The following is a 24365-nucleotide window of genomic DNA, read 5'->3' on the forward strand; positions in this document are numbered from 1 at the left end:
CTCTCATGAGGCAACCGACCACAATTTAATTACAACAACTTGAGGTTTCTACCTGTTCAAAAGATTTTCCTCACCACAGTCGCCTCAGTGCTTATTTTTGATGGGAATTACTGGGTTTATACAGTAGTCTAGACCTGCTCTATATGACAAGTCAGAACTCTGTTGTAATTTTGAGCTATACAAAAGTGGATCAACTTTTCACTGAAGACGCACATACAGATACTTTCCATAGAGGACACAGGGTCAAAAAGGGTCCACACAGGCCAACGTACCGAGTCTCTCCTCTTAATCGCTTCAGATTCAATATACAGTCGTAGCTCTCTTCAATTCAGGAGATTGAGTTGATTTAAATTAGCATTTATAGGTCAAGCTCAGCGACTAGTGTCATAAGTGTGTCATAAACACACCCTTTGTGCGGGAAAGTCAGGGGTCCCCCTGCGTTGCAGTTCATTGTGCCACTTTTCCAAATGGCAGAGGAGGCAGCAGCATCCTGCTTCAGCATGCCCCCCGAGGCCCGTCAAGCAGCCCAGAGGCATCCCCACTGTCACTCTGTTTATCTGACCTTTCACATGGCTGGAGGAAACAGGACGTCGGTGCTCTTGTGTGTTTGTAAAGATAACCGAGAGCCTGCCTGCTCTCGCTCTCTTCAAGTGTCAAAGATGGCTCACGTATTCATAACTGTTCATAGATGTGCATTTTGCTTTGATGATGCTTAATAACATCCTTGATTATTTCAAGTGAGGTCATGGCAGTGTGCGGTGTCACAGCTGCAGAAAAAGATCAAAGACGACGTTTATTCAAGAAAGAAAAAGTGATTTGGCTTTTTATTTGCATCAGCAGGTTTTGCAGTAATTGTTTAGGTCTTTAACAGGAAGTGATCGACATACAATGACAACAATGTAAAATATACAACAAAGAACTACATTTTAATATTTTCCTTGAGTGATGCAAAAAATAACTGAGTGTGCACTGTATCATGTAAGTGTTCAAATTTAGGCACATATAATGTATATAAATGAATGTACAAATACTGACAAATCAACAGGTGCTGCTAACATCTGGGTGTTAATCAGTAAATGCATTTGAAATAAAAATGTGAAACAGTTTCATTTCATGTATACATCATGAAGAACCACTTAATCAAATATATAATCTCACAGTAAAGTGCACAGTTCTTTCATACCGATTAAATTCAATGGTGACTGAAAAAGAAAAATGATTACAAGTGAGTCTAAGGATTATCTGACTTGATGAGAGATAATTATTCAGACTATTATTTAAAAGGTCAGCTATCTCAACAGACAGTATGTGAGATTGAACTGTGAGCAGTCTGAAGCTTTACTATATTCATTTGAAAATGGTTAAACATTTGGTTTTAATGTGTTTCTGCTGATTTCCCCTGCAAAATGAATAAGTCTCTTCAGAACGATTACAGCACAATGGATTTTTTAGATGACTAATATGTCAATTTTCACAACATTTCTAGGCTTTTAAGATTCATTTCACATAGTAAATAGAAGTATCTGGTGATCATTAGAGCACAGAAAAGGAGAGAACAGTCTGGAATCAGCGGTGTGATAACAGTCATTGGTCAATAAGTGAATGGACAGCTCTTACATACTGAAAAGGCTTTATTGATTGGACCCGTCTCAGCCAGACAGAGCGACAGGAGGGTAGTGGAGGAGTTTGATTGGCTGAGGTTTCTGACTGCTGTCGCTGATGCAAGGGCTGAAGAAGGGGAACACCTTGCCCCTGGGCCCGCTGGTAAATGAGTAAATCAGACTCATATCGTCAACGTTGTAGAAGGACACCCTCCTCTCCTCGCAGTCTAAGAAAACCCCGACCCTCTGCGGGGAAGAGCGGAGCTGTAGCCTCGTCCAGGGCTGAGTGCCGGCTGAGTACTCGTTCCCGTTGCGAACGCGCAGCGTCCAGTAGCCGCTTTCGGGGCTCAGCTTGATCCGAGCGTGCCTGTCTACTGCCTCAGAGGCCACGCCCAGGTCCCACTTGGGTTTGGAGGCCACTTCTACCTCCCAGTAGTGTCTGCCTGACTGGAAGCCCTGGACGGCCAAGATGTTGACGCACTGGAGGAAACGCTTGGCGTGGTCCACATGTGGGATCACGACGTCACATTCAACAGCAACAGTTTTGTCCCTGGAGACGTGGATGTTTGGGTGCGCTGTGTCGATGTCAAACATTAATGGAGAAGGACCTTCGGGGTGAAACAATTCAATGAGTGATATCAGTGATAATATTTTCTGTAATAAGCTGTGACAGAGTGTCACATTTTAAATTGAAAATATATCCTATCAGTACAACAATGGTGCCATTACTGCCACTCTCTTACCACTTCAATATCTTTATATAATACTCTATAATTTTGCCGTAATTACTCCCATTGTTGAGGCGGAACCAGTTTCCAGCCCGAGTCTTTTTGTGTCTAATGAAGCGCATCAGAGGGAAAATTACCTGGCTTCAAAGACTTGAACATCTTTCTCCATGTGATGTACTGTAATGGGGCCATGTATTTGTTGCTGAAAGTGTTTATATCAAACACCGGGGCAACATCCACCTGCAAAAATGGTCTGTCGAAACAAAGAAAACATATATTTTAAGGTAATTTATTCTCAGCAGAGATTAAATAAGACTGACAGGTGTAAAAATGCCAGAGGCAATCAATCATTCATAACACTGAACACTCACCTTAGCTGTGGGAGCTAGAGCAAAGGAAATGAAAGAAAAATCACATTAACTCTGCTGCTTATAAACTGATGCCATATTCACAAGACAGATTAGATGACACCCTGTGTTTTATTTAAAGGCATAGTTTGGATTATTTGAAGTGGGGATGTGTGAGGTACTTATCAATGGTCGATGCGTTGCCTACAGTAGATGGTAGTCAGCATGCTCCCATATTGTAGAAGGAGCAGGAGTGTCGGTCTAGGAAGCTATGTAATGTAAAGCAGTGGAAAAGATCAGCAGGAAAAGCTATCTTAGCCTCCTAAAAAAGAAAATCAGTATCAGTTTAAGTATACACAATATTTAGAATATTTCCACCACTTAATATTGCTGTCAGATAGGATTTTCAGATGGAAAACCACTGTTATATCAGCCAAACATTGCTCTCTCAAAATCAGCTACACTTCTTTGGCAAAAACAGTAATTTTACCGTGCAGGAAACATGAGTTGCTGGTCTACCACTGCCTTCGTCAGTAAGTTTGTTTCCATTATTGTGTGACTTTGGCATTTTAAACAGTTACTTTGGATTTAACAAAGTCACAGATCAAGGCAGCAGTAAAGCAATAACTTCTGTGTTCTGCAAGGTAAAATGAATGATTTTTTTCTATGGAATCTGGTTGAATGAGAGAGAGAGCTATTAGGCTTATGTAAGAGCAAGTTCCCATTGAAAAGGCTGTCTGACAGCAAGGTACAGCACTGAAAATACTGTAAATACAGCGCACTTAAACTGATATTGATTTTTTTTTAAGATGGGCCTTCTTTTAGATGACTAAAATACATCTTGTCGCTTACCCTGTCCACAGCAGGACATTGCTTAGCTTTCATGCTCTGCTTCTCCAAAACGGGGATGTGTACACGGACTATGAATAACTACCTCATACAACCCCACAAATAATCTGATCTATCCCTTTAAAGTTCAGATGTGATCTACGTAGTCACAGCATGATGCACGCTTCGAGCTGAGACGTCACCTCAGTCAGTACGATGTTCTCAGTGGCAGCACTGGCCTGCTGTAGTGCTCTCATATTGTCCTCCAGTTCCCTCACGGCCCGCTCAACGGTCTCCAGGTGGCGCTGGACTTTCTCCAGCTCCTCCTCCTGCTCTCTCCTCAGTTGCTCCAGCACACAGGTCTCCTCATCATGCAGGATCTGATGGAGAGCTCTGAATTCCCCTTTGACACGAGCCTGCAGATCTGCCCCCACTCTCTGCAACCGGAAAACATGACTGATGATGCAACATCTTGCTTTCTTTGTATTACTACATTTTTCACTGAGCAGATGGAAGTAGTAGAGAGTTAGCTATGTTGTTGCCAAGTGGCTTGTTATGTTAAAATTCTAAATAACTTCTACATAAGAACACATCTCTAGAGAGACAAACAAGTGGTAATGAGGCTCCACTCCACACGCGTCAAGGATCTACAGTTTGTGGCAAACAACTACAGACTGTTTATGTAGGGAAGGATTTCCTGTCGATCATCTCCGCACAGCACGCACAACTAAGCTCAGGCTCTTATCTTCCATCTGTCTCATACATGTGTTTTGTCTCTGTAACTTCTGCCTGTGCACAGTTTGTCACATGGTGTATTTCAGTCTTGTCAATTCATTAAGCAACTTAAAGAAACATTGCTCTGTTTAGTGCACCAGGTCTTTCTGCTGGAGAAAATCTGTCAGAATCATTGTCAATGTTGTAAGACTACAGATTAGGCGCAAGGGTTTCCTATGCATAGCTGACTTACAATTCAGTCAGAGGTTAGAAAGGTATTTATACACCCAAACACAAGACCATTATGTTTTACATATCAAAGCACAACCTGTCACTTACCTCATCTGCAAACATCACTAAATATGCACAGTGACAAACTGCAAACAACCATTAAAGAGGGACATGTGCATTCTTATCTGTTAAGTGCCGCCATCCCTTCAGTTCCCTGCAGGAGTGTACCTTTATGGTATCCATCTTGTCTTTGTCTCTGCGAATACTGTTGATGAAGTCCTCCTTCTTCAGGCGATGTCTCTCCAATGTTTCTTTCAGGTGTTTCTGTGATATGCAATATGCAAATGAAGTCAGTGCGTGGACACAAACAATGGCACATACAGAGAATCAAGGAACTCATAAACAACCACCAACGTGCCTATTACTGACTGACCACAAAATAGCCCTGCAATAAATACAACTACATCAAAATGTACCATTTCTGTTGAGGCTGATACTTTTTTAGTGCTGAGTCAGCTCTACAGTCTGCTCTGAAAAAGTACTTTGTGTTGTCGAACTAAACTGCCATTTTATTGAAAGATATTTGTGTGTGTGTGTGTGTGTGTGTGTGTACTCCAGCCTTAAAGAAACAGCTTAATAACATTTTATAAGTTCACTTTTCACTTTCCAGAAGACTTGTCATGTCTGTTGCTAGGCATCCAGTAGAGACAACAGGAAGTGGCCGTACCCAGCCAGGAAATAGCCTGACACATTAAGCCCCTTAAAACTTCCACTTGTTGTTTTTATACTTCACTGTTTTTGTGGGTTGTGGGTCTACCCACAGACAGTAGAACATTAAGATGATGGGTCTAAAATATGAAGTAATTGTGGAAGTGCCATAAACCAGTAAGGGGTGACTCCTAGGTTGCAGCTGAGTTTATGGTTTCTGTCGCTAAAGATCATTTTGAAAACTATTGTCTCACAGTAAAGCAGGGTATGTTTTAGGGCGGGGTTACAGTGTGATTGACAGGTCATCAGCGAGTCCATCAAGTGTAACACGCAGGGGTTCATCAAACTCTGATCAAACTGTCAAACTACACAGCGTTGATCAAATATGGATCAGCATTCTGTTTCTTCGTTGCCACATATTTTATTGTACTGTTCAGCTGTAATGCGAAAATGATTGTGACCACGCCACTACTTTTTCCCGCTGAACAGCTGGGCCAAACCAAGCACCACCCAAGTTTGAAATACGTCACCCACCAGCTCCACACTCTAGATCATACTGTGCTTGGTCTGGTTGCAAAAAAAAAGATGGCAGCCATCATAATGCCAACCTCAGCCAGTTCACAAACAACTGGGTGATGTCACAGTGACTCTGTCCACTAATATACTGTCAATGATTCTGTCAGACTCTTTTACCACTAATAAAACAAAAGAACTACAATTTAAGATAAATTATTAGGTACCCCAGTGAGACACAATAAAATGAACACAGATCTATCAAAGTTGTGTAACAAATGCAAGAATAAAGATGATGTTCTTAAGGAAATCAATAACATAATGGACTGTTTGCACAGAAAACATTTTGAGTTGTCAGAGCAAGAAAAACACAGGTGGACTTAATAACAGTCATTAAGGCTCAGTTCCATTAGGTGTCCCAGTGACAGTGAACCAGCACAGTAGAAGGACCTCCCCTAAGTGGAATGCAGCCGTCATTAATATGCCTGGTAGTTATCTGGTATGACATGTCAAAATGTCTGCTGTTCAAGTAGTCCGTAGGCCAAACAGTAAAATTTCTCCTTAATTATGCATTTGCAGTACAGATAATCCTCACATATTCATCCAAATCCATTAAAACTCCTGAAAACCCTCCTTTTCTATGCCAGGGAACACATTTTATTTAAGTGGCTGTAAGAGGAAGCACCTAAAATCACACAGTGGATAAGTAATGTGAAAATGTTCATACCTCTTGAAGCTCTCAGCTCCTCTTTAAGAGAGGAACCTTTCAGTCTGGATTGCTTTTCACACCTTACTTGGAACCTGACTGACTGTTTGCAAACAATAACTGCGGGGCTCTGAGATCTTTCATGGGGACATCATGGGTTTTCTTTTCAATGCATTATGTTTGCACATTCTTGTTTTGCGTTGTCATTGACTTTTTCATCTGTCAGATCTGTGACAAACTGTAAACCTGTTGATGTTTAAATAATAATAAAAAAAAATCCTTGACAACAAAAATCAATTTTAAAAAAGATATCACGTGTTAATCAGAAAGCTTGGGAGGTGGATTTATTACCTTTGGACAGAGTCAGGCTAGCTGTTTCCCCCTGTTTCCTGTCTTTATGCTAAGCTAAGATAAACAGCTGCTGACTTCAGCCTTATATTTACTGGAGAGAGTGATACTGATAAATCTGCATATTTAACTCTGTAAAATAATGAATAAATGTAGCTGAACTCATACATACTTCTGTGACAGTATGTGTAGGACTACAGTATGTAGGATTTACAGGAATTTAGAATTGGATTATATGAAAATGTACAGGTGGTTTTATTATTCTGGCAGTTTCCCCTGCTGCGGTTAAGCCATATATCCTGTCATACGCAGCAATATAAAAGGGAGTGGAGGCTGAACTTTGCCCTGAGCAATACAGGCGAGATATGCTCAGGGTGGAACTACAGTGAAATAAACACAGATGTGGACTGAAACATAGAATACAATTGTATTCATCTTATATAACTCGAAGTTTAGAGAACGCTCAATTTAATCGATCAGTTTACTTTGGAGCATAAGGGTATTTGTATAAGATTGTCAAACACTTAATAACACTTTCCAGATGACCAAGAGTAATGGCATGGAAGGCAGCCAGCAGGATCACGGCTTAAACAGAAGTGTGAACTCACCTCTATGTTCTTGATGTACGTGTCCGACGTAGTGGCCCTGACCTTCTCCACCATGGCTGTCACAAGGTAGTTGGTCTGAAACTGCTTGGTGCTGAACTCCTTGCGGCACTGAGGGCAGGTTACAGGGCCCTGAGTTCCCCTCCAGTACCTGGAGATGCATGGTTTGCAGAAGTGGTGCATACAGGCCAGCATGACGGGCTCACGGAACAGGTCGCAGCATATAGCACATGTCAGGTCCTCTCTCAGGCTGCCTTTGGAAGATGTGGCGACGGCAGCAGTAGCAGCAGCCATGATGAAGGGTAATTCCCACTTCTTCGCCTGTCCGCGCTGAGGAAGTGAAAGCAGAAGCCTGGAGGTAGAAAGAGACAGGGAGAGATAAACAAAGATAAACACTCCCTTTCTGAAAACGGTTCACAGGGCAACAAATAAAAATAAAACCCTTTAGGGTTGCAACTAACAATTTTCACTGTCATTCACTGTTATTTTCTGGATCAATTAATTAGTCGTTGGGTCTATATAATGTCAGAAAATGGTGAACAATCTTGGTAGCTGTTTCCCGAAGCCCAAGATGACGTCCTCCAATGTCTTTTTTTGTCCATAACCCAAAGATATTGAGTTTACTGTCACAGAGGAGTCAGGACACCATGAAATTTACACATTTGCGAAGCTGAAACCAGAAAATTCTTACCTTTTTTTCTGTAAAATTACTCAAACAATTAATTGATTATCAAAACAGTTGGTGATTCATTTAATAATTGATTAAGAAATTATTATTTTCAAAAAAATTGATTTTTTTGTCTATAAAATGTCAAAGAATTGTCCAAACAGACAAATTTAAATTGCATAAGTCAACAGTCCAAGAAAAGTGGCAAATTTGTGCATTTTCCTAAGAATCAATGAACTGATTAATCATTAATAATAAATGAGTTGCAAAACATGTTTTTTCTCTGTTTTTCTCAGTTTCCTTATTGAATTAATGGCTTTGCCAGACAAAACAATGTAAAATGATGTGCAAATACTATTTCAAGAGTATTATTGATAAATTATTGATACATTTACATGGGTTAAGAAGGGAGCAAAATTCTCAATGGTGACTAATCAATGAATGATTAATCATCAACATTAATCATTAACATCCCTGGTCCAAAGTTCAAAGGCTCTTTTTCATTCACTGTCATAAATGACAAAAAAAAGAAGCAAAACTTAATATTTAAGAACCAGCAAATGTTTGATGTTTGACATTTTTGATTGGCAAATGACAGAAAAGAATTAATTGATTACCAAAATAATTGCAGATTAATTTCCTTTCAATCTGCTAATGGATTGCAGCTCTAAACTACCTAAAAAAGGTCTACTTTCTACAGTAACAATTACCTGTTGTCCATCACACCATTTCACTGTAACTCATTCAGTGGCTCATCTGGCTCTAACAGGCTGGGCTGTGCACCTCCTCCACCTCTCAAGTTCAATAATAACAAATCGATACTAATAACTCTCCACTTCAGCGCAGAGTTGAAGTGTAAACGACAGCCTGATGAAGTGTTCGTGTTAATCAGGGTGAGCAGGAGTAGAAATCATGTGATATATCATGAGACTGTATAAGCTGGCTTGTGGTTTGTATTTTCAAAGCAACATCAGTGGTTTGGTTTCACTCTGCTGCTGCTGCCATGAAGCCTGCTAACGTTTAGCTACATGTAGCAGCCAGTAAAAAACATAAAACAAAACCAAATTAAAACTACGACAAGGTAACGATAATTAACTTTTCGTTAGCGCTTGTATGAACTTACGTCGTTGTTGGTGTTTGGAGAAATGTGCGGCTAAATGCTTCAAAGTCGCTCCATCTGCTCTCTGATCATTGACTCGGTTGCTTGTTTGGGAACAAGACGTACACGTGCAGTGCGCATGTGCGGGCCACAGACGCGCCTCTGATTGGTCCGTACGTCTCACACAGCAAGCAGCAGGATGTGAATTAATGCAGCCAGTTACTTTTTTCCCCCCTCTTCAGACAGTTAAATCATTTTCTGTTTCACTCAGCAAAGGCTCTGCAGAGAACACTGTAATGTACAAAACAAGCATGTCTGCACTACTGCACATGTACACACCTACTTTATTATGTTTTGACACAAGCAGGACAGAAACAACAAACAACAAACAAACAAAAACAACTTGGGAAAGAAATCTCGATTGACGATATTTCTGATTATTTTCTAATTTTATTAATTAATTTCACTAATAAACAATATTTTGTAATACATGAGGGTACAACTGTTGAAAAGCCTCCACAATAATATGTTTTAAGGATATAATAGACCTTTTTCACAGCAGCCATCACATCACACATTAAGGTCCTGTTCCATTTAGTGTAGCAGAGCCATTTCAATGAGCCAACCTGCACAACAGCAGCATCCTAAGTCTGTCTGACGTTGTAACGGTTGCTTAATGAATATTAATGATAACACTTATGTTTATGCAAAATGGCTCCTGTGAAAAGGTCTATTCTGGTGGAGAAATACTAAATCTCTTTACCACAATATGATTTAAAGCATACTTTAAAACTGGGGTCCATGGACCAACTGGGGTCCTTGAGTGGGATCTGGGTGGTCCCCAGGAAAAAGAGGAATAGAATGTTTTATCTGTTATCACATTTTCTAGAAGTTGGAACAACAGAGATTGGCTGTTTGGACTGATGACTGTTTATCGTGATCCTGGTTCGATCATTGAAGACTTTAGTAAACTCAAACCTAAACACAGAATTACTCAGAGGGGATTTCCTAAAACAAAATCATCTCAAACTGCATGCCCGTGATCTAATGTGCATCTTTTATCCTGTCTATAAATCAGCTGATTATGGGCGTTCACTCTTTTAGTTAACTCAACCTGATTTTGACACTATCTCCATCAACCAGTTATCATTATATAATTTCTGTCAAACTTAAAAATCTGTTCTCTCTGCTGCTGTCAGCTGTCATTACAGGCAAAAGTAGTGGGGTTCACTGATATCAATACTGATACTGATGCTTTTCATTGTTAAAAGCAGCTTTAATGTCACAGAAGTGAGTGATATATGTCATAATTTACTATTCTACTTCTAATTATATTACAATAAAATAATTTGCCAAGACATGAGGCATTTCTTTGAGCTATTATCTGTTAATTACTTAATTACATCATGTTTAAACACGCAACAGTTTTTAAATTGTACATAAAGAAATGTTCATTATGTGAATGATCACAGTGCAGGCTCACAACAGCAGCAGAGATGCAAACAATGCAGCCTTAAGAAGAATATTCATGTGTCCAGGATGTCATCTAACATGTAATAGATGCATGTTTTGGTATCGATACTCAAGTCAGGGCTTGGTATTGGTAGTATTGATTCTTTGGGAATCGTTCCCCCACCATTATCCTTGACCCCATTCATATTGAGCGTCCAGGCCGAGCTCATCAGAAGTCTACTCCTCATCACATCCATATATTCATCATTCTCTTCATCTCATCACCACCACCTCCACTGTCTAGACCCCACACACATGTGGTTTCCTATTCCTCTTATGGCTTTACCACCCCCTAAAATATATGACGATTAGAGTCTAATCACCAAAGACTATTCACATTCTCATCCTTTTTGTGCACATCAATAAAAAATGTGTTCCCACAGAATGAAGGCTCTACTAATTTGTGCACATCGTGCACATGTGGAATGTAAACTCCCTCTCTTGTTGCTAAAACCTCCAAATTCCCAGAAACAATACAGAGGACATGACCTTGGTGTCCTCACTGCTAAGTACAGTCTTGCTTACAAGGCATGTCACTGTTTCAGGCAGATTTAATGGGATTTCAATTTCTTTATTTTCTCTTGTGCCATATTATTATATAAATATATGTATGGACGTAGATGAGAGATATTGCTGTCACCTGTTACCATCTTGCTATTGTCAGTCTGCCCTCATGTACCTGCATGCATGTCCTCTTGTTATTTTGCTGTGTCAGACTGATTTATGTATTTTATATACTGTTCATGCTTTTATGTCTGTGTTTCTCCTTGGCATGCTTTAGTTTGTTCCTAACAATGCAGCACAATGTTGTCCTTTGTCCATGTTTCTATTAAAATTAAAATCCATCATTTTATAGTAATTATTCTGCATGTCTTGTCTTATGAGTACCTGCATTGTGCTTTTTAAGAAGTACCTGACCATGTCCAATATAAGGTGCATGATAAGATATGTTAGATCATACCTGATTATATACCTTAGACTGTTCCTTCATATTCATACTCATGTGGAAGTATGGGGAAAACAAACACTAATCCAAAATTCACCCTTTAAAAACATAAGACATAAAAATTGTAAACAAAAACCATCACACTTTTTTAATTAAAAGTCAAATTAAAAGCGCTAAAATGCTAAGACTTTTTCAACTTCAAAATGGGTAAAATCATGTACAAAGTTAAAAAAAAAAGAGACTAATTTGCATATTTAGAAGCAATCAGTGACAACTATGAGTCATGGCATTATAATCAACAGAGTTACTCTGTGGAATAACTAATGACAGAATAAAAACATGTTCAACATTAAATATTTTTAAATGGATGTTTAAAAATAACATACTGAATGCATATGGAATGACTGATCAGCGAGTGGAGCTTGCGCAGTAAGACAGGTCGACAGGATGTGTAGTTTGATTTTGATTTGTACTGCTTTTTTGTTTTGTTTTTCTTGCTTTATTCTGCTTATTTGCTCTTTCTGTGTTATGAATGTTTACATTTGTTGATTTGATTCAGTATGTATGGTGAAAACTGGGGCAAAAAGTTGGAATATTTAAGCATTTCACAAATTGTATTGATGAAATATAAAACTATTTGCACCCATGTTAAAATAGACGCACAGCAGCCATTTGTCTATTTGTACCCAACCGCCTTATTTTAGCTATAAAGAATAACAAAGCCTCTTTAACTAAGAGGTTGTGGTGGGTGAATGGGTTCAGCACAGGACTTTCTTGAAGGAGTCAGAATTGTACAGAATTTGAAGCTAGTCTTAACTTATAATTTTTAGATTGAGTTGGGTTTAGGAAAAGATCATAGTTTTCCTCTGCCATGTATTTTCACTTTCAGTGCAAATAGCATCATTGGATGCCTGGATGCTTGTCTCTGCTATATACACCCAAGTGTAAATAGCCACATTTGCTATTCCACCTATGGTACATCTGCCAATATACAGAGGGGCTGGGACTTGATTATTCTATTCACTTCCTCCTACTCCTTTTTGAACACGAATGTCAATATTGTGACTTGTTACTTGTTTTTTTTGTGTGCTTCTCCCTTGAACATTTTATCATCACATTTTTACATGTTCAAAATAAAAAAATAATCTTATGCAGTATAAAGGTGTCCTGAATGATGTTTCTATTACATGAATAATATAATATTTCCTTTTATTATCATTCCAACATGTTCATAAATAATAAACGATTAATATCCCTGAAATTTCAGTCTTATATTTTGTTCTTTGGGGTGATTTGTAACATCTGTCCAGGGTCTACAGATGAAAAATAGCCTCTTGACTAACTCTTATAGATATGTTTATTTATGTGCACAGACCCTGTTAAATAAGCCAAAAGATACAAGACAGGCTCAGGCTCAGGTCAGTTTTGCTTCCCTAGACATATTGGCCTTGTCTAAGAATAAAAGAAGAGTGTAGCAGGCAGACAGGGGTGTAATTGGAGCATCCCACACATGTTTACTCCAGGAATCCAATTTGTGGACTTCACAGACTGTCCATCCTTTTAAATCAATATCTTGATTTGCTGAAGAATTAAAAGTTGTTATCTGGAGTAGGCTTCAGTCTCCACCTGTCAAGTTTAACCTGTCTGGGAAACACCAAGAGCCAAAGGAGAAAGTAGGCGGCATGAATGGGATTTCTCAGTTTGTCCATCCTCCACATCTCCCACATTAATTAATTCTCACACAGGCAGACAGGCAGAGACGGGGGATGAATAACCCAGGTAGTTTGTGCGCTGTGAGTTTTGTGGCAGTGTGACGTGAGGATGCCACAGCCTCTGATCATGGGAAGCTTGACAGAAACAGCAATCAGATGGAGAGCAGCGGACCATGCATATAAAATCCCTGGCCCATAGGTAGGGGAATTCAGAGCTCACTAATTAGGTACATGTAGATTGATACAAGCACAGGTAAATGTACGACGCTGCAAAGACCTACAGTGAACCCAGTGGTTTAACTTAAAATGACACTGCAAAGTAGAAAGGTCCCCTTCCAGGCCATGTTTTTAAAGCTTGCAATTTTTCAGAATATGTTGAAGATAAGCAAGTTTGTGGCAAGGACAGAATTCCTTTATCAGTGAAATATGCAAGCCAGGCTGAGAGAACTGTCAACCTTGACTGCAGAGTGACCCACTGCTCATGGAGGCTGTGGGGCGGCTCTCATAATTGAAAGAATAAATTGAGGCAGAGACCGGATCAATAAGGGTAATCTCTGTTGCTGAGTCAATCAGTGCACCAATTATTGCATCATCAAATAAAATCCCACCAGGAAGATCCAACGATCTCTTAAAACGTCGCTCCCTGAACGATAAATCTGAGCTGGGGTGGTGAAAGGTAACTCTTATGGCTCCAGGGAAATGCAGAAAACATGGCTCAAGGGAGACGTGATCTCCTGTTCTGTTATCAAAACCACAAAACATTCTCTTAGCAGGTGACAGTAGTAAAGCTCCTTTGTTTATGTCTCGTTTCAAGTGTGTCTGAGGGCATTCCCTTGATTATCTGAGGACATTCACACTTCCACAGGACTGAGGATGTGTTACAGAAACTTCCTATCTCGGTGATCCCATCTTAACTGTTTGGTAATCATGGTAATTACACTTTATATTGGAAAGCCATTGACCTAGATGAGCAGTTCCTTATTATGTTCCCGTCCTAATTTAAGATTGGAAATGTGTTATACAAGCATCCTAACTTCCCAAAATCTTAAATAAACTCTCCTAGCTTTAGGATAACTGTCAGGCTGTCCACATTTTCACTTACCCATCTGTCATATTGGCTAACTTACTGGCTAATGGTAGCTAACAGTAGTTTTGCTACTTAGTTTTGCTAACAGTAAGTAACAGATTAGCTACTGTTCTACCTGTAGTAGTAGCTAACTTACTAATTAGCTAATGGTAGTGTTTGCTTACAGTAACTAACAGTAGTGCTAGCTCACCTGTTTAATCTGTATGCCTGCTCTTTTATTGCTTTTACATTGTGAATGCTTAATATATCACAAAATAGACTCTCCTAGCCTTAGGATAACTGTTGAGTTAATTGTTAAGTTAAGTTATCCTAACTAACTTTTCCACCCGTAGTAGTAACTAATGGTAATGTTAGCTTGTTTAATACATATGACTGCTCTTTTATTGTCATCATTATCATTTCCCTAAAAGAATATCTTTGGATTTGTCTACAAATGTTACCAAAACATTGTTTCTGCTTCATTTTTGTATGTTTCAATGTAATGTTTGTTTCAGAATTTTTACAAAACCAATAGTTACAAAGCTGTTTAGCTCGGCAACAGGAGAAAACTAGTTTTGGTTGCTAGGAAAATAAGATAAAATAAGATAGGATTCCTAAAGTCAGGTAGGATTTGCCTCTGTGATACCTTGAAATTTGGAAAAATCCTATCTTAAGACTCAAGTCTCTGGAAGGGACGCTGCAAATACATGTAACCTTGTAGAACCTTTTCATGGCAGCCATTTTGACATGAAATAGTAGCATGAGCACAGGTGTTACCAATAATATCTACTAATGAAGGTTCTGTTATATTCAAGTCCAGCAGAGTCAGGGTGCTACACTGGAATGGGACTTTAATTAGTATCACTGGTAACACCTGTGTTTACCCATCAATTTCCTAAATATGGCTGCTGAGAAAAAGGTCTTTTGTCTTATTGCTTCAATATTCCCATCCATTTCACTGCAACCTTTGCATAAACCTGCTCCAGGTTTATCTAGTTTGCACCTAAGTTCAGACTTCTGCTTTATTATACTTTTTCTACACTGTGAACGATATCAAAATCAGCCTTGGACAATCCTTCACTACCATCCAACCATCTTTTCATAAACCGCTCGATGCTGTGCTACATTATCTGGAGGACAATGGGTCCAAGCACACTACAATATAACCTCATTCATTTGAGCCCCATGAGAACTGAAATCATTCGGGTGAGTGACACACTCAGAATACTGAAAATGCCAAACGCTATTCAAATGTGCTGCGATTCAGTAAGGTGTTTGTTTTTGTAATGATCTGGCACCCTAAACTGCCCACGCATGTGTGTGTTTACAGCGTAAACTAAAAATAATAAATTCACCAATAACTTTTAATCTAATTTAAGATGCCATGGAAAGGATCTGTGAGAGATTTGTGTCTTTATTGTTTTCCCTGGGAATCAACTAAATCTGACAGTTGCAGTTAACAAACACTGGCTTCCCGCACAGTATTATGAAACAGTGTTGTTTATGTGATTGCTGAAATTATATCAAATGTGACAGTGACATGGAGCCTCAGATGAAGCAATAGATGAGGGGGATTTACTTTTACAGTCCTGTATTGTTCCAAAGTTCATTCAAAATTGTAAGAGGAGGAAATAACAATCCTTAAAGTGGAAAGTCTGCCTGTAAATAAAGTGAATAACACGTGGAGATAAAACAAAATGTCATAACCTCAGTGATGCAGCTCTATCTGCTTTGGCATTTTAAAGGCCATTCTGTGGTATTTAAACAAGGAACTTTTACATTGTGTTGATTTTGATAAAGGCGTTATCACTACAAAATATAACACCAAAAATAAAATGATCTAAATAAAAAATGTCCCCTTGCTACCTCTCTACTGGCTTACATGTACCTCTGGCTGTAACAATGTAAACAGGCTTGTTTCATCTGATTTTAAGGAGGATCCGACCCGTGCCAGGCATAAAAATAACTTCATAGAAATAGCCAATCATCTCTCGGATGGTCTCGACTGCTCACGGGGGTCTTAGAAAGGTATCACTAATAAATTGAGACTGTTTTGGAACCGGTTAAAACTTCCTGTCGTAGCTTTAATCACATTTTAACGTGTGATGCAGTAGAAATTAAATAACATAGATGTGTCCACAGAGCGCAATCCCTGCGCAGATCTCCAGTGACGGTCCCTGCGTGGCACTGATGTGGACGCTCACTCTCGCTGAATCCTGCATGTAGACCTGCCTCAGGAACGCACAGTCGAGCCACAAGATGCGCACTGGGCGCTACAGCTTGGGAGGAGCTTCGGGATTTTTTCCCCTTGTTCCACGCCACTCTCGGGTGAAGACTCGCTTGCAAAAGGAGATATAGGGGGAAAGGTGAGTCCATTAATCTGTGGTTGAGACTTTAACTTGATATTGCGAGGCTATTTTAGTGGCAAAAATGTATCCCTGGGGTGAGGGATGTTCAATGCTCTGTTCTTTTGTGGCTGCGTAACTTGTGGTTACTGGAACTACTATATGCGCGTAATTTGGAGATGAGAGGAACATTTTCTAAGGAGGATGAACAAGTGTCCAGTTTACGGAGCGCAAGAGGCTCTTTGTGTTGGAGGAAGCGTTTTGCACCTGTCTGGTCGGTTCAATCAGCTTAGAGAGCTCTCTTGGAGATATCTGAATGCGCACTATTCAGCAAGTTAAACAAATAGCGACGAATTACGCACGAGCGAAGCATTAGTGCCTATTTGATTGGGAAGTAGGTGTCTCATCGAAATTTACGCAGAGTTCACTACAGCCCGCTTCTATTGTGGCTTTTTGTGGCCCCAGCAGGTGTACAGGAACAGATCCCTCAGAGGCACAAGCTCGTCTCAAGTCATGGATTACAATCGCTGATCAGAAAAGGGTGTTTTGACAAATTACCAGTGCTCTGTAAAGTGCATATGTCGCCTGTGGTCTGCCTGATAAATCCTGCTGCTCTGCTGTGTGCCTGTGTGCTCTGGTGGCAGGGGCTACACGCAGCCTTTACACGCTTTTTGGTTCATGGGCAGTGGCACAGTGTAGTTGTCATGACCACAAATTCAGCAGTCCCTATAGATTCAGAATTACCCTGTGAGTGATTTCATGACTCTCAACGTGTGTGTATATTATACAAAAGATCATTTGGTGCCATAAATGACAAGGAAAAGCAGCAAATCCTTATATTTAAGAAGCTGGCATCTTCAAATGTCTACCCAATACCCAATGATATTTAGTTTACCAACATAAAGGGATAAAGAAACCAGAGAATATTCACATTTAAGAAGCTTTTGTAAAAAACTACTCAAATTGATAAATTGCTTGTTAAAATTGTTGGTGATTCATTTAATAATTGATTCAAAATTGATTAATCATTGCAGCTCGTGATAATTTTCATTAATCTGCTGATTGTTTTCACACTTAATTGATTAATTATTTAGTAAATAAAATGTGAAAAATGCTCATTACAGTTCCACAGAGCCCAAAGTGATGTCTTCAAATTGCTTCTTTTGTTCAACCAACAGTCCAAAACCCAAAGACTCTTCATTTACTGTCATAAATGACAAAGGAAAGCAGCAAATCCTCACATTTATGAAGCTGAACCAGCAGCTGCTTGACATTTTTGCTTGAAAAAATTACAGAAACAATTACTCAATTATCAAATTAGTTGCCGATTAATTTTCTTCTAATCAATTACTGAAATTATTGTTGCACCTGTAATTAAGAGTAGATAGTGTAATACATACTTAAATAAGAGTCAAATTCCAGATATGAAAAGTATTTATAAAAGCACAAGTATCTAAAAGTTGACTGAATTACTGTGATTTGAGTAGTTGTAATCCATTACATCCACCCCTACAAACAATCAGTATGAGTTTCTGACAAGGACATGATCCCTCAATGGCTTCCCGCCACTGAAGACCGACACTTGTTTTTGCTTGAATGCCTGACCATGCCAAAGGTATACCTGCTGGGGATTGAACCATGAGTCTCTTAAGTGGTGGTGGGCTGGTATTTTGTCCTCCTGAAAACCTCCTGGCCCATTCTCTAACCCTCCATATGCAGCTAAGCAACAATAACTCCTGTTGTTCAAAGAAATCAATTACAGACATTCCCTTCGCAACACTGAGCGTGTTGCAAAGGGAATCAATAGATAATCAAGTAATCATTACAGCTGTACAAAGAAACACAATACAACAAAATTAATGAAAGCATTTTCCAAAATAAAATATTGAGCTGCAAATAGAACAATATAAAAACAAAGATATCAGTGAACTGAAGTCTGTGCAATGATCTGTCAAAAAATGGGCTACAGGATCCCCAGAGCAACCAAAGAGTGTCTGTCACCAAAGAGATGACCTCTCACTAAACAGTGTCCTGTTTTTGTCTCAGTAATCCCATGAAGACAACACCATTCAGGCCTACGAACACACAAAAACTACAAAAATGTCCAGTTTTTAACACTCAAAAATCAGAGAGTCAGAGTACAGTGGATTTGTTGAAAGCCTCTGGCTGAGTCTACTGTCGCTAAATGAAATTAGCATTAATGTGCTTAATGAGGATGTGGGGACTTAACTGTTACTTACAAGTCCAACACTGACAGTAGTTTTTATACATGCCATGATAAAATATTCTCTTTTTATTCAGCAGGAGCTCTCAGGTAAGTTGGCAGAAATGACAAGATGCTGAAGTACAGAGAGTATACTGAGAAGAGAGAGAGTTTTTGTGCGATATGGGCAATCTTTCAGGCAGAATTTAGGAACACAACACAATATTTCCTTTATGAGATGCAGACTGTGTTATGAGAGCAGTCTGCAGTTCTAATGATGAAGCTTTGAACTGGCTGGTCACATTGCTTCCTCCATCATCTTCCTTGGGCCTTTATAATGGCACAGGTTTTACTGTCCCTGTCCATGCTGTAACCACATGTATACATACATATTTCTATGTATATATTTATATATATATATATATATATATATATATATATATATATATATATATATATATATATATATATATATATATATACACATATATATACATATATATACATATATATGTGTGTGTGTGTGTGTGTGTGTGTGTGTGTGTTTTTAGACCACTTGTCATAAAAATGAGAAAAAAATAGTAATTTTTCAAAAACTTGTTTAAAACTAAAAATGTTATTGTTATTTATTTGGCAAATAACAAACTGAAACAACTAAATAGTCCTTTTTCACACATAATAACCAAAAACCGTAATATTTTGTATGGCTTCCTTTGGCCTTGATGACAGCTTGCATTCTTGCTGGCATTGTTTTTATGTACTTTTCCCTATGCTGTTTCCACAAATGGAACCTCATACCATAATGGAGTCTCCACCGCGTTTCACTGTGGGTGAAATGCATCTGGCATCAAAACGTTCCCCAGCTTTTCTAAGGACATAAACACGACGATGCTGTCCGAAGAGTTCAAAGTTGGACTCTTCCATCCAGAGTACCTTCTTCCAGTCATCAAATGTCCAGTGTTTGTGCTCCCTGGCAAATCTGAGGCATTTCTGGATGTTTGCAGGCAACAATAATGGGTTCTTAGCAGCTAGTTGTCCCTTTAAGCCTTGTTACGTCAGTCGTCTGCTTTTTCTCGGACTCTGATCTAGAAGCGTTTATCTCTGCCTGAAGATCAGCAGTGGTCTTCCCTCTGTCTCTAGTACTTAAAATCTTGAGGTGTCTGACATCTGCTTCATTTAACTTTGTAAGTACCAGTCTCTGCAGTTGACTCCAAAGCATACTTGACCACACTGTGAGACACTTTACGTCTTTCCCTATTTGTCTCAGAGACCATCCAGCTTCATGAAGTGCTTTAATGCAGACTCTTTAATTTTCAGTGAACTCTTGGTGTTTTACCATTTTGAACAGGAACGAGGAATTTCAAACTGAATCCACCTTTTTATACCCAAATTTGAGCCGACTCACTGGGCTTCTCTGAGAAGTCAGAAATTAATCAAGCATGATGTTCAACCACTTAAACATTTTTTTCTGTTCAGGAACGCAAGTAAATAACTATAATCGTAATCGAGAAATAATAATGTGCTCTACTGTTTTTTCAGATTTTTTTGGTAAAACGGTAAATTTGAAAATTCACAGATAACAATAATTATGTTTTAGCATTAAAAATATCATTTTGGTTGAAGAGCTTCTACATACTGGTGCATTAACCATTACAGAATAATTTAGGGCAGCTGATATATATACATACATATATACATATATATATATATATATATATATATATATATATATATATATATATATATACACACACATAACTATAGGCAAAGAAATTTTCAATATAGATGGCGTATAAGGCTTGTTTTTTTGAGTTTGAGTTTGGAACAAGTGCATACAAACAGAGCTGATTTTCTATTGATTATCATCGGTTAAACTACCGAAATGTGTTTTTCATTTTCTTAGCTTTTCCGAACCGCCACTTTCTGAATGCAATCTTGGGTAATTGTTCTAATGATTAGGGTGCATTCATTAGAGAATTATTATCTTAACTTCTAAATTGTGCTATTTCATTCTGTCAAGTGAAATACTAAATGACTTTAATAACAGCATGACATTTACAACCAACCTAAACTACCCTTTCCAGACAATGTGAGGAGAATAATGAAATTGCTGTGTATCAGTTCTGTTTAGTCAGATTTCATTATAAGTTGGATGCAGTCAGTGCTCTTGTAGTTCATCGTGTGCTGAGAAGGAAGAAGACCCTGAGAATACATGACAATACCTCATTTTGTAGTTTGAATGACATGAGACATTCATTGCTTAGTTGCATAAAAAGAAAGAAACAATCGGCCAGGAGCCAGTGGTGGAAAATAACTACATTTACTCAGTACAAGACTGTACCTTTACTGTACTTTTTCGTGCAATTTTGAGGTATTTGTTTCCACTGTATGCTACTCCATGTAGATAACTTAAGTTACTTTCCAGGTTCAGATTATTGATACAAAATGTAAAGCAACTAATAGAATATGACGTATTATTATTAGTCTACTCAGCAGTATATCACTGAAATTAGGTCCACTGTTCTCAGCTGCAACATTAAATAAATGCAGGGGAATCAAGATTTTTTTAGTCCATGGGCCACATACAGCACAATCAGATCTAAAGTAAGCAAGGGCAGTAAAACCATTGCATAATAACTTATAAATAACAACACCTCCATTTTTTTTCCTTTTTCAGTGTAAAGTATTCTGAAAATGTTCGCAATGAATGAACCACCTGCAAAACAGATGATGAACAGCCTGAGATGTCTTAAGGAAAATCAGAACAAGTTCAGTGATGTCTCAGTTTATCTATGCTCAGTCAGTTTATTGTCATTAAATTACACAGACCGCAGTGAATCCTCAAATACACAAAACAGTTATGTATTTTGGAACTGAACAATAATGTATTAGTTTACTGCTCTGTCATTCAAACAACTTGTTGGGCTCTAGAAATTCTTTTAATTTTCTATACATTTCAATTCCTGCGTATTAATGCTTCATCATTCATTTTTTTAGAGAAGCTATGTTCTCACTCTATTTTAATCTAGTAATATAATACGATTCTGAAATGGGCCATTCCGCATGATGAGTGCTAACTACTACCACTACTACCTACTACTACTACTTAACTGCTTACTAGAGTATGTCCACACTGTGGTATTGCACCACTGCCTAGCTGCGCACAGAGAGTTGGAGAATGAACCAGGAGGTATCCAGGGGGTCAGAATACAAGGCCATTACCAAAGAGATCCAAGGCTCCATTCTCAACAGTGGTACCTTTTGCACAGTCAAGCATTCAAGCAAACACAAGTGGCAGTCTTTGGCAGTGGGAACCCAGTGAAGGATCAAGCTCTTGTCACTGCACCCCAAACTGGTACTAGCTGGTTGAGACGCCTGCACAGAGAGGGATGCATAAGGTGAATGGCGGCATTAAATCTGAAGACACCGCACTGACGACTTTGACTCATTGCTGTGATGCATCAGTGTCGCCACCATATTTATCCGATCAGGACCAAGTACATGTAAACGGTTGAACTGTGTATCTCAGCTGAATGTCAGTGGGTCATGTTTCAAGGGGTTATGTTATAGGAAAAGTGGGAAAAAAGTTTCCTTTTTCTAACTTTGAAATTACGTACATCATGAACCCCTGAATATGAAAATGATTAAGTGAAATCAGTTGAGGAAGTTGTAAAAAGTAAATAAAGTTATAGTGTTCTTTATTCAGAAAAAAACACAGCTCCCCCGTTTACATTTGTTCACAGGTCAGGCTTGCCGGGACCAAAATGGCAGCAACACTGGCGCACAACCCAAAGGCCAATGCAGCGTGAGAGTATATTTGTCTATGACTGGTGACACCATGTGTGCAGTAATGCACAGGTGAGTTGACAGTGACAGGAAATGCAGACTAAGAGTGTTGGGAAATCTAAAGTGGAGAGAAAAGTGTGAAATAAATAAATTAACATGTCAATCTCAAGTGTTTTTCAGAATGACTTGCCTTGTGTCAGAAAATGCTGAGATTATTTCTTTTTGCGTTTTCTCTCCTCAGGTGTCTGCACAGCCTCGACAAAATGAGCCCACCATCCATGTCCAACAGCACAAGTGAAAGGGAGGCTGGTGAAAACAATTTCTCAATTCTATCCAACGACAGTACAGGTTTATACCCACCTGGTTTCCACTTTGACATCACCAAGCACCTCGGAGTCCAGATCACTCTGATCACAGCGTATTCCCTGATCATTTTGCTGGGGCTGCTGGGGAACTCTCTGGTCATCTATATGATTATTCGCTACAGGAACATGCGAACAGTGACCAACTTCTTCATAGCAAACCTGGCCCTGGCAGACCTACTGGTGGACACTCTCTGCCTGCCCTTCACTCTGGTTTACACTCTACTGGATGATTGGAAGTTTGGGGCAGTGTTGTGCCACATGGTACCCTTTGCGCAGGCCCTGAGCGTGCACGTATCCATCCTGACCCTGACTGTCATCGCTCTAGAGCGTTATCGCTGCATCGTCTTCCACCTTGGTCGACGTCTCACGTGGCACTCCAGCTTGCTCATCATGGCACTCACCTGGGCTATGTCTGCTGTCCTGGCAGCACCCCTTGCCATCTTCAGAGAGTACCGGCACGAAGAGATCCCTTCCATCAACCTTCGTATCTCTGTCTGCTCTGAGAACTGGCCGCACGGGACGGGCAGGGACGGAGTCATCTACAGCCTCTCAATGCTGCTCCTACAGTACATCATCCCTTTAGCCATCATCAGTTACGCTTACATCTGCATCTGGGTCAAACTGAAGAATCACGTGAGCCCGTCCAGCCGTAACGACAGCATCAATCGCCGCAAAAAGACCACCAAGATGTTGGCACTGGTGGTGGTGGTGTTTGCTATCTGCTGGCTGCCATTCCACATGATTCAGCTGGCCAGCGACCTGGACCTGGCGCTCAGGTTGAAGGAATACAAACTGATATACACAGTGTTCCATATTGTGGCTATGTGTTCGACTTTTACCAACCCTCTCCTGTATGGGTGGATGAATAAAAACTACAGGAATGGCTTCCTAATGGTGTTCCGTTGCGAGGATAAGCCAGAGTCTTTCACCGCTGAGGGCTCGTTCAGGACACGCTCCTCAAGAGGGCTGACTCTGAATGGTCGTAATGGCGGCCACCCTCCAACTGCTGTGTGAGATAATTAAAAAGCCTGCAGGATGTGATGATGACGCTATTATGATCACGTTGAAGGCACCTCTTGTTCTTGGTGCTTGTGTTTCAAAAGTAGCCTTGTGACTTGAATGGAGAGTCTATGTCACTGGAGAGGGCTCAAAGCTTTGCATGCAAATTGCTTTATGTAAGGCTCTTCTTTCCTTTGTGAATGGTACTACTGAAAATACATTTGTTGAACGTCTTCAAATATGTCTTTACAATGTTTACTATGGTGTTAATTAACTTGGTACAATGTATAATGTGTTTCCTGTGAATGCTGAACTCTTGTCGGTAAGTCATGTCCA

At 39.4% G+C, this 24365-nt stretch overlaps 2 protein-coding genes across 3 annotated transcripts; one reads left to right on the forward strand and one right to left on the reverse strand.

Moving 5' to 3' along the window:
• Window positions 1-792: 792 nt before the first annotated feature.
• trim105 (tripartite motif containing 105) lies at window positions 793-7660 on the reverse strand. Its single transcript, XM_084719443.1, has 6 exons — window positions 7333-7660; window positions 4678-4773; window positions 3708-3941; window positions 2701-2714; window positions 2467-2582; window positions 793-2209 (listed from the first exon to the last, which is right to left on the reverse strand). The coding sequence occupies exons 1-6, from the start codon at window positions 7621-7623 to the stop codon at window positions 1650-1652; spliced, it is 1311 nt and encodes a 436-aa protein (XP_084575569.1). The 5' UTR covers window positions 7624-7660; the 3' UTR covers window positions 793-1649.
• Window positions 7661-16567: 8907 nt separating this feature from the next.
• On the forward strand, window positions 16568-24365 carry npy7r (neuropeptide Y receptor Y7). 2 transcript variants are annotated; one of them, XM_084718432.1, is made up of 3 exons: window positions 16568-16697; window positions 22623-22737; window positions 22907-24365. In XM_084718432.1, exons 2-3 carry the CDS (start codon window positions 22703-22705, stop codon window positions 24042-24044), a joined length of 1173 nt encoding a protein of 390 aa, XP_084574558.1. In that variant the 5' UTR covers window positions 16568-16697; window positions 22623-22702; the 3' UTR covers window positions 24045-24365. The 2 variants fall into 2 exon arrangements, with proteins under 2 accessions (XP_084574558.1, XP_084574559.1); XM_084718433.1 differs by lacking the exon at window positions 22623-22737 and having other exon boundaries at window positions 16573-16697.

Source organism: Lutjanus erythropterus, chromosome 5 (genome assembly GCF_056507025.1).
Source record: "Lutjanus erythropterus isolate fLutEry1 chromosome 5, fLutEry1.hap2, whole genome shotgun sequence".
Classification (NCBI taxonomy): domain Eukaryota; kingdom Metazoa; phylum Chordata; class Actinopteri; order Lutjaniformes; family Lutjanidae; genus Lutjanus; species Lutjanus erythropterus.